This window comes from Aotus nancymaae, unplaced genomic scaffold (genome assembly GCF_030222135.1).
Source record: "Aotus nancymaae isolate 86718 unplaced genomic scaffold, 86718_ANA_hifiasm-v0.15.2.pri h1tg000040l, whole genome shotgun sequence".
NCBI classification, from domain to species: Eukaryota; Metazoa; Chordata; class Mammalia; order Primates; family Aotidae; genus Aotus; species Aotus nancymaae.
This window is the reverse complement of record NW_026988454.1, coordinates 125,689,925-125,700,280: the sequence shown is the minus strand read 5'-3', so window position 1 is coordinate 125,700,280 and position 10,356 is coordinate 125,689,925. Positions and strand designations below refer to the sequence as shown.

General features: G+C 50.5%; 1 protein-coding gene across 5 annotated transcripts in view; it reads left to right on the top strand.

Moving 5' to 3' along the window:
* The first annotated feature begins 703 nt into the window (after positions 1-703).
* The window catches only part of RAB44 (RAB44, member RAS oncogene family), a 35,538-nt gene continuing 25,885 nt past the window's right edge, over positions 704-10,356 (top strand). The window contains exons 1-3 of one of the 5 annotated variants that reach the window (XM_064361113.1): positions 704-815; positions 6,403-6,578; positions 7,340-7,558. In XM_064361113.1, coding sequence (XP_064217183.1) covers positions 6,567-6,578; positions 7,340-7,558 — 231 coding nt within the window. In that variant the 5' untranslated portion in view covers positions 704-815; positions 6,403-6,566. The other 4 variants (XM_064361114.1, XM_064361112.1, XM_064361115.1 and 1 more) reach the window with 4 other exon arrangements.

The window sequence follows — 10,356 nt, the reverse complement described above, 5'->3', positions numbered from 1 at the left end:
CCATCTGGAATGCTTTTAGAGTTAGAGCTCTAGCTATTTTTTGCAGATACCTAGCCCATTCTCCCAACACAGTTCATTGAATAAACCATCTCTTCTCCAGTGATTTGAATGGTGCCTTTATGATACACCAAATTCCCACACATATTTGAGTCTATTCCTGTCTATTCATTATTCTGTTCCACCAATTCATTGGTCTATATTCATGCTCCAATTCCATACTGTTCTGATGGCTGTAGCTCTACAGTGTATTTTGGTATCAGACTAGATTTTTCCCTAAAAGATGATTTAGATGTAAGCCTCCCCTGGGGCTCAAAGACACTGTCTGAGAGTGAGGGCCTAAAATGAGGCAGGGTGGGCGGTTCTCCCAGTGCATCCCATACACTTAGCTTTAGTCACAGCTGTGCGCATCAATCTGCTGTCTGAGATAAGGCATTGCCCTGGCAACCAGAGACTCAGGCCCAGTCCTGGCTGTGCCACTAAGGGCTGGGTGATCTCGAGCAGTCCATTTCACTCTTTGGAGCCTCTGCTTAGGAGGGCCTCCCTGCCAGCTCCAGCATTCTCTACTTCCAAGACACCAACAAGGGTAAGGGTGCCTTGGGGTGCCAGGCAAAATTGTGAAAGCGCCGCCAGTGGTCACTTCCACAGGAAGTCCTGTAGATGAGCATAGGAGATTGGCTCGCTGGGGAGCGGAAAGGGCAATTAAGCAAGATAAGACTGTTAACAGTCCCAGAGCTTGTGGGCTCTGCAGGGCAGTGGTCACCCCACCACCAGGTCCAGGAGCCCAGGGCTGCGTGTTCTACTGGGAGCCTTGAGAGGTAGGAGCCATCCAAAGGTTGCAATGCTTCTTTTTCTTTGCAAGGATGAGGATGGGGGAGGGAGCTGGGGTCCCCATTTAGCTCCTATGTCAAGAGTGCAAAGGGTGGAGCCCTCTTTCCCCCAGCATTTGGAGCTCTCTGCGTAGCTAAGGGAGGGGACAGGAAGGCGTTTGGCCCGGAGGCTGGGGTAGATCACTACCGGTAAATGGCCGTGTGACCTAGGACAAGTCACCTGGCTTCTCAGAGCCTCAGTTTCTCTATTAGGAAGGGAGGATTGAGGATAAGTAGATTGGAACAAGACACTGGGTGGTCTCTCAGGCCCTCCAGCTTGGACAATTGGGGATTAGCAACTATTGCTATTATTTATAGCTATTGAAGCCAGCCGAGTGCAGAGCAGACCCAGTTCCGAGCGCCCTTTGGTGAAAGAGTGATGGAGACCCAGAGGCCCCAGGCAGGGCCCATGCCAGGTTGTAATCTGCCGCTGTCCCCCACACCCTTCTTCTCCGGCTTCCACTTCCTTGTGGGCGGCCTGTGGTGCCTGCTGCTTAACAGAATACCACAGTCGGAGGGGATTCCTGAGATGCCTGGGAGCAGGATTCATTTACTCTCATGTCTGCCTTCAAACTTTATGTGATTTCTTAGGTGAGAGATGTGGGGAGAGGTGGTCGTGCTGAGGGGCTGTGTGTGTGTCCTGGCCATGAAGGGGTCCCCCACTGTTTTTTTTTTTTGAGACAGAGTCTCACTCTGTTGCGCAGGCTGGAGCATAGTGGCAGGATCTCAGATTACTGCAACCTCCACTTCTTGGGTTCAAGTGACTCTCCTGCCTCAGCCTCCCTAGTAGCTGGGACTACAGGCATGTTACCACACCCAGCTAATTTTTTGTATTTTAGTAGAGATGGGGTTTCACCATGTTGGCCAGGATGGTCTCGATCTCTTGATCACCCGCCTCGGCCTCCCAAAGTGCTGGGATTATAGGCATGAGCCACTGCGCTCAGCTGGGTCCCCCATTCTTAAGGATGTGAGGCATGAGGAAGCACTAAGAGGAATGTGGTGGAGGAGAGGGTGCTGGCAGGGGTGGCCCTGCTGGCTGACTTGGAGGGATGTGTGCTGAGCAGTGGCATTCATACATGCGGCATGGAATGATGGAATGGCTGTGAGAGGTGCTGGGTCTGACCGAGAGGCTGTCTGTGAGGGAGTGGAGGGCGAGGGTGATGGCCAAGGAGGGCATGTGTGCGTGGACGTTTGCATGTGTACATTTGTGGATGGACTGAAGGATGTCCTTGCTGTCTCAGGTGCTGGGCCTGGCCTAGAAGGGGCACAGACTGTTTTAGGGTGTGCTGTCAGAGATCTGAATGTGAAGGTGTGCGGGGTGAACGCACGATTTCACCTGATGGTGCTAAGTGACTGATTTTGAGGTGGCGATGGCTGGAGGGCACCTGCTGCTTTCTGCCCCACGCCACCTGACAGGCACGGAGCGGGTGGCTGAGTGTCCCTCCTGGGAGAGAAGGATTGACTGGCAGAGAGGGCAGATGCTGAGGTGGGGCAGGCGAGGTGTCTGGAAGGTGCTATTTTCTTATAAAATGCCAGGGGACTGCTGGAAATGGGCTGTGGAGGTGCAGCTTGGCTAGGAACTCCCTGAAAGAAATGTCAAGAACCCCACATGTCCTAGGATGTGGCTGCAGGGAATTTCTTCCAGGATTCTAACTTCCGACCCTTGTGGGAGCCCGACAGGCAGCGATGTGACGCTCACATCACAGTGGACTTTGCTTTGGCGGCTTCTGCACAGGGAATCTTATCTTGCTCCCTCAGCCGTGTTGTCTCTTTCACCGGAAGTACACGAGGCACTGCTCTAGTTTCCCAGTACCACGACTGGGCGTCACCACAGGAGCCAAGCCTGTCCACGCCCGCCCTGCCCCAAAGCCCTTGTCCCACCGAGGGCTACTCCACTGGGCATTTGTCATCCCCAGAGGGGCCTTCTGCCCAGAGCGGAGTCACCTCTCCAGGACGTGGCCTTGGGGAAGTCCATCCCATGACCATCCAGGAGAGCAGAATCTGGTGTAGTTCTGACATCACAGCGTGGGCAGGCCACTCTGCCTCTTGGAACCTCCCTCAGTGTACTCATCTGTCAAATGGGATCAATTGTACCTCTATGGAACCTGGCTTTCATGCGTCTCAAATAAAATTCACCTTTTTTTTTTTTGAGATGGATTGTTACTCTGTCGCCAGGCTGGAGTGCAGTGGCACAATCTCAGCTCACTGCAACCTGTGCCTCCTGGGTTCAAGTGATTCTTCTGCCTCAGCCTCCAGAGTAGCTGGGATTACAGGCGCCCACCACTACACCTGGCTAATTTTTGTATTTTTAGTAGAGACAGGGTTTCACCAGGTTGGCAAGGCTGGTCTCGAACTCCTGACCTCAGGTGATCCACCCGCCTCAGCCTCCCAAAGTGCCGGGATTATAGGCATGAGCCAGCGTGCCTGGTCACTTTTTTATTTTTTTGAGACAGAGTCTCACTCCGTCACTCAGGCTGGAGTGCAGTGGTGAATCATAGCTCACTGTAGCATTAACCTCCTGTACTCAAGTGATCCTTCCATCTCAGCCTCTCAAGTAGGTAGGACTGCAAGCATGCCACCACGCCCAGCTAGTTTTATTTTATTTTGTAGAGACAGGGCCTCACTATGTTGCCCAGGCTGGTCTTGAACTCCTGGGCTCAAGTGATCCTCTCGCTTCAGCCTCCCAAAGTACTGAAATTACAGGCCACCATGCCCAGCTTATTTTGTTGTTGTTGTTTTATTTATTAAGCCCCTTCTATTCTACAGGGAGTCTTCTCTGAGTGTAACCTACAAGGTTGGAACTGCCAGGCCAAACCCCATTAGCCACTGAAGAAGGGTCATAGGACCATGGAAGGAGGGGGCTCCCCTCTTCGGGGTATGGGGAATGGAGACAGATGGTGGCTTTCTAGGTGTGGAGGGCCTCCAGGCTCAAGGAGGGCTGCCTATCTGGTCATTGTTTCCATGGGGTGAATTAGGGGTGGGAGATACAGGGTGAAGGCCAGTTAGATTAGCATGGGGACATCCCTATTCTAACCCGGGAATCTTCTTCCTCATTCTTGGCTTTTATGCCTCCCTGCTTTTTATTAGAAAGCCTTTTCTTTTGAGACAGTGTCTCGCACTGTCGCCTAGGCTAGAGTGCAGTGTGATCTTGGCTCACTGATACCTCTGCCTCTTGGGCTCAAGTGATTCTCCCACCTCAACCTCCTTAGCAGCTGGGACTACAGGCACACACCACCACGCCCGGCTAATTTTTTGTGTTTTTAATAGAGATAGAGTTTCAGGCTAGTCTTGAACTACTGACCTCAAGTGATCCACCCACCTTGGCCTCCCAAAGTGTTGGGATTACAGGAATGAGCCACTGCATCTGGCCCTGACATTTTTTGAGTCTATTCAGTTGTCTGGTAGAACATTCCACATTCTAGGGGACAGTGAGTCAGCAGAGGAAGTGGATTGAGAGCCCACTACATATCCAGAGCAAGCCTGGGCACTATGAGGACATCAGGGTTAAGTATAATCTCTCCTGCCCTGGAGCTCACTGCTGAGCTATGTCACCACCCCCAGGAAGCCCTCTCTGATGCCCTGATCAGTGAGTTGCTCCTTTTTCAGTGCTCTCCCAGCACCTGACACACAGGCGTGCTGCCCCTTCTGTGCTGCACTGTAATTATGTTTGTGTCTCCTGCATGAGGCTGTGAGGGCCCCTAGGGGAGACCAGGAGTTAAGTCACACCTCTACCTGCAGGACCGGGGACTCTGCTGGGGAATGCAGGGTGTGTCCTGCACAAGGGTGCCCAGACAAGGGGGTGCATGGAGACTGGAATTCACTCCATATTCCACTTGTCAAACCATGAGCCCCGGCACTGGGCTGTGTCTGCAGCAGGAAGTACCTTTTCCTAATTCGCTTAAAGGAAACATGGATTGTGGCAGGCCTGCTTGGCATTGTACCGGCATTCAGTTGATACTCAATAAATGCTTATTGCTCAAGTGCATGATAGAAGGGTTAAGGCAGATGCAAGTCTTCAGAAGAGGTGTGCTGGTAACTATTCTTTGGTGGGGGCAGGAGACTTGATTCATAGCATTTGCTGGTTCCCATGGTGCCAATACCCCCAGGCTGATTCCAAGCTGCCGAGATAGGAAGAGGTGTGCACAGTCAGCTCTCAGAGCTCCTAATACTGGACTCCAGCACGCCACTGCGGTTTTACATTTATGATCTTAAAACTGCATCTGAAACAGACTTTGAAGTGGTGGGGGAGGGGAGGGGGAGAGAGAGAGAGAGAGAGAGAGAGAGAGAATGAAAGTGTACTTCTGTTTGAAGTTTGGGGCCTCCTCAGGATGAGAAATTGCTTCATCCAAGTTCTGTGCAGCCTGTGCAGTTCTCCTTGCCCAAGAAGAGGCCGTGGGATGACGCCCTGGAATGAGCCCATTATGCCTAAAGCAGAGGCCTCTAAACACTCCACTCAGCCTGTCTGTGGCTTTGGCCTCAACAGAGAACTCCCAGGGGATGTGTCTCCTCCATCTCCTAGGCGTGAGCCTGGCTCTTCTGCCTCGATTCCTTCACACACACTGTTTATTGCCTCCAAATCCTACATGCCTCCTGTAGAATCTGCCCACATCCCATCACCGCAGGAAGCTGGCCTGTCTGTCTGGACATCAAGTCCTTCTCATCCCACAACTTTATGGGCCCCAGACTTGTTCCCCCAAGGCAGGCTCAGACACTATCCCTTCCAGACCACAGCCTCTCTTTTCCTCACCCCAGGGGCCTCACCTGGATGAATCCCCATCCATCAACATCCTTATCAATTGACTGACTGAACTAAGACATTCAGTGACAGATGAATGAATAATGAATTTGACACCCCTTTCTTAAGCACCTAATTGTGCTAAGGGACAGGGAGTACGGACCTAGATACACAGTGATATCCTCAGCCCGGGCAGCTTGGGGCCTGCCTTAGTCTGTTTTGTGCTGCTATAGCAGATACCATAGAATGGGAAGTTTACATAGAACAGAAATTTATTTCCTCACAGTTCTGGAGGCTAGAAAGTTCAGAACTGAGGAGGCAGCATCTGGCGTGGGCCTTCTTGTGGCGTCTTCCCATGGTGGAAGGCAGAAGGACGACAGATACCATGAGGGTCCGAGTCCATTCTTTTACAAGGAATTCATTTTATTATTATTATTTTTTTGAGACAGAATCTCACTCTGTCACCCAGGCTGGAGTGCAATGGCACGATCTCGGCTCACTGCAACCTCCGCCTCCCGAGTTCAAGCAATTTTCCTGCCTCAGCCTCCCAAGTAGCTGGGATTACAGGCACCTGCCACCATGCCCGGCTAATTTTTTGTATTTTTAGTAGAGACAGGGTTTCGCCATGTTGGCCAGGCTGCTCTCGAACTCCTGACCTCAGGTGATCCACCTGCCTCGGCCTCCCAAAGTGCTGGGATTACAGGCGTGAGCCATCGCGCCCGGCTGGAACGCACTTTTACAACAATGGCATTCATCCATTCATGAGGATGGTGCCCCCATGAACCAAACACTTCCCAACAGGCCCCACAGCTCCACACCGCCTCACTGGGATCAAGTTTCCAACACATGAACTTTGAGGAACACATTTAAACCATAGCAAGGTTGAGACAAGGGGCCACTGAACCCAGCTTGAATGGAGGAGTGACCTCAGGGAAGGCTTCTTGGAGGAGGCAGCCTCTAAGGCCATGAAGCAAAAGGTATTAACTAGGGAAGGGGGTGAGAGAGTTGTGGAGTTTGGGGGAAAGGGAGCAGGGTGGGAGGGAGTCAGGAATTCCAGGAGCTGTGGCTGGTTCAACAGCATTGCCATGGACCCTAAGGGCACAGGGCTAGAGTTGATGAAACCGAGGCCATGTCATGTGGGTCCCTAAGAGCACATCAGGGCGCTACTGATTCCATGCTGCGTGTGTCGAAGGACTAGAGACATGCTGCTGCTGAGAAAAGGCTGGAGGAGAGGTGAGACTGAGGGGGAGGAGGCATCGGTGGAGGGGTCCTTGATGCAGCTGAGATGAGTCAATGAGCCAGAAGAGTCGCCAGGGAGAGAGATGGCTCAGGAAGCTGCTTCTGGCTCTTCAGATCCTGGAAAACCCTGCGAACCACCCTCCAGGTCAAAACACAAGATAAATTCTGCATGGGGTGAAAAGGATATACTCGCTAATGGTCAGAGGAGACTTTGATAGTTGAGTAGCAGCCTGAAGAAATGAGGGCATGTGGGTAGCTTGGAGAAGGGCATTCCAGGCAGGGGGAACTTAGAAAGGGCAAAGGCGTTGAGCAGAATGGATGAGAGGCCATGAGGTGGCTAGGCCATGAGGTCAGAGGACCCGGCGGGGCACCATCAGGCCGGGCTTTGGCAGCCATGGTGGATTTTCTTCCACGGGTGATGGGAGCCAGGGGAGGGTTTTGAGTCATGAGAGCGTGTGACTGTCCAGCAGCCCAGTGCCCCTCACTCCTCTGTCCCCAGGGCCAATGCACCATGGAGACTGGACAGAGAGGGTCTCGAAAAGTCCGGAAGCTGGGCTCCAGCAGGCGGCGGCAGACGAGGGAGCCAGCCGACGGCGAAGATGCTGCGGTGGCCCCGGAGCCAGAGTCCTGGTCATCTCAGGCAGCGGCAGAACTGCAGGCCTTCTTCCAGGACTGCGGTGCCAAGGAGAGGGGCTTTGTCACCCGTGAGGACCTGGCGGTGAGCCCAAGGCCCCCATTTGAACGCTGAATCCCTGTTCCGCAGCTCCTGAGACCCTCCATCACAGGAAGGCAGGGCATGCCCACCCGTCCCTTTCTCTCATTTAGAGCTCTCAGAAAATGCTAGGGATTTGTTGGTATGAATGTGTAAATGACAGGTAAGGCTTTATGTGTTGCTCTCTTCCAGAAACATTTATCTTTTAACCAGTGACTTTAAGCCAAAGAAGTAATTTGCAAATGGTATAATTTTAGTCTCATTGAGCAGGGACATTTATCTTCGGAAGCAGTCAGAGTCCTGGAAATCAAACCATGTCAATGACTGTAAGCGTCAATGAAACATGAGATCAGCCACGGTTGTGTGTTCCCATAAAGAGGCTTAGGCTGGCCGGGCACAGTGGCTCATTTCTGTAATCCCAGCCCTTTGGGAGGCCAAGATGGGCGGATCACTTGAGGTCAGGAGTTCTGGACCAGCCTGGCCAACATGGTGAAAGCCCGTCTCTACTAAAAATATAAAAATTAGCCGGGCATGGTGGTGGGTGTCTGTAATCCCAGCTACTCGGGAGCCTGAAGCACAAAAATTGCTTGAGCCTGGGGAAGCAGAGGTTGTAGTGAGCTGAGATCACGCCACTGCACTCCAGTCTGGGGAAACAGAGTGAGACTCCATCTCAAAAAAGAAAAAAAAATTGATCTTGAACCTTCCAGCAAAAACAAACAAACAAACAAAAAAACAAATGAGGGAAGAGGGAACCAGTAAAATGTTATGACTGGTTCAAAGAGCATTTGAGAAGCAAGCAATTTGACAGAAAAGTATTAAGATAAAATTACTGAGCTCAATTTTTAAAATGGCTAATGTCTAATAGGCCATAAATCTTTCAGGCTATCTGTTCTACTAGAAAAAATGATTTTCATTTCTTCTGGACAAAAATCTCCAAGTTAATAAGTAACCTCAGTAAGTTTGGGACTTTCCATGGAAGGTAAACAATGGATCGTGCTAGCATCCTTTCTGCCTCATTTTCTAAGTTTCAGACTTCCTTCCTTCCTTCCTTCCTTCCTTCCTTCCTTCCTTCCTTCCTTCCTTCCTTCCTTCCTTCCTTCTCTTTCTTTCTTTTTCTCTTCGGCAGAGTCTTGCTCTGTCACTCAGGCTGGAGTGCAAGTGGTGCGATCTCAGCTCATGGCAACCTTTGCCTCCCAGGTTTAAGTGATTCTCCGCCTCAGCCTCCCAAGTAGCTTGTAGCTGGGATTACCATGCCTGGATAGTTTTTGTATTTTTAGTAGGGCGGGGTTTAGCCAGGTTGGCCAGGTTGATCTCAAACTCCTGAGCTTGGGTGATCCTTGGCCTCCCAAAGTGCTGGGATTACAGGCATGAGCCACCGTGCCAGCCAGGTATTTTTTCTGTGATCATAGATAATCTCCAAAATTTTCTTGGAGTATGAGGCTGCTGTCATTACATTGGCTTATTTCCATAGGTGCAACAAGGATATAATTAAACACGAATCTCTTTAAATTCCCCTACAAATAGAGACAGTATTGAGACATTTTAGCTTCTGTCTAGAAGCTTTCATACAGAATCTTAGGTTGTATTTTTTTTTTTTTTTTTTTTTTTTGAGAGATAGGATCTTACTCTGTTACCCAGGATGGAGTGCAGTGGTACAATCATAGCTTACTGCAGCCTCAAACTCCTGGGCTGAAGCGATCCTCTCGCCTCAGGCTCCTAAGTAGCTAGGACTAAAGGCACATGCCACTACGCCTGGCTACTTCTTAATTTTTTTTTTTTTTTTTTTGAGATGGAGTCTTGCTCTGTCACTCAGGCTGGAGTGCAGTGGCACGATCTCGGCTCACTGCAACCTCCACCTTCCAGGTTCAAGCGATTCTTCTGCCTCAGCCTCCCGAGTAGCTGGGACTACAGGTGTGTGCCATGCCTGGCTAATTTTTTATATTTTTAATAGAGACGGGGTTTCACTGTGTTAGTCAGGTTGGTCTCGATCTCCCGACCTCATGATCCACCTACCTTGGCCTCCCAAAGTGCTGGGATTACAAGCGTGAACCACCACGCCCTGCCTGATTCTTAAAATTTTTATAGAGATGAGGTCTTGCTGTGTTGCTCAAGCTGGTGTCTAACTCTTGGCCTCAAGCAATCCTCCCACCTCAGCTTCCCAAAGTGCTGAGATTACGGCTATGAGCTGCCACGCCCAGCCTGGCTGGACTTTTAAAAATCTGTAGTTTGTTGTTCTATTGAGTGACCAATTGTTCCGGTTTTCCAAAGACTAATGGGGTTCCTGGGATGTGGGACTTTGAATGCTAAAATTGGCAAGCCCTGGGCAAACTATGGTAAGTTGGTAATCCAACTTCTATCCTAAGGCTAGAAAACCAAGCCCAAACTACTGTCTTCACTAGACGTCACTTGCATCACCTGTAAATATAAATGACTGCCTCTCTTCTCGAGGTCTCTGATTTTTCTAAGGTCCCTCTTCTGCCAGGAAGCAACCCATGTAGTTCCAGGCCAGCTTCCTGGCAGGGTTTTGTAGGGATTGGTTCCCTGGGCATTCCTTATAGTAGGCTTGTCACACCTGATTAAATGAGGATCATCCCATCAAAAGACAGTCCAGGTAGGGCCTTGATTGCACAATTGATTTATCCAATTATATCTTCATTAAAAAGGAGGACAGATTCTGTTGAACCTGTGCAAATAACTATACTGCCATGGAAAGTAAGGAGAGTCTGTAAAAGTAATTTTTTTTTTTTTTTGAGATGAAGTCTTGCTCTGTCACCCAGGCTGGAGTGCAGTGGTGCCATCTCGGC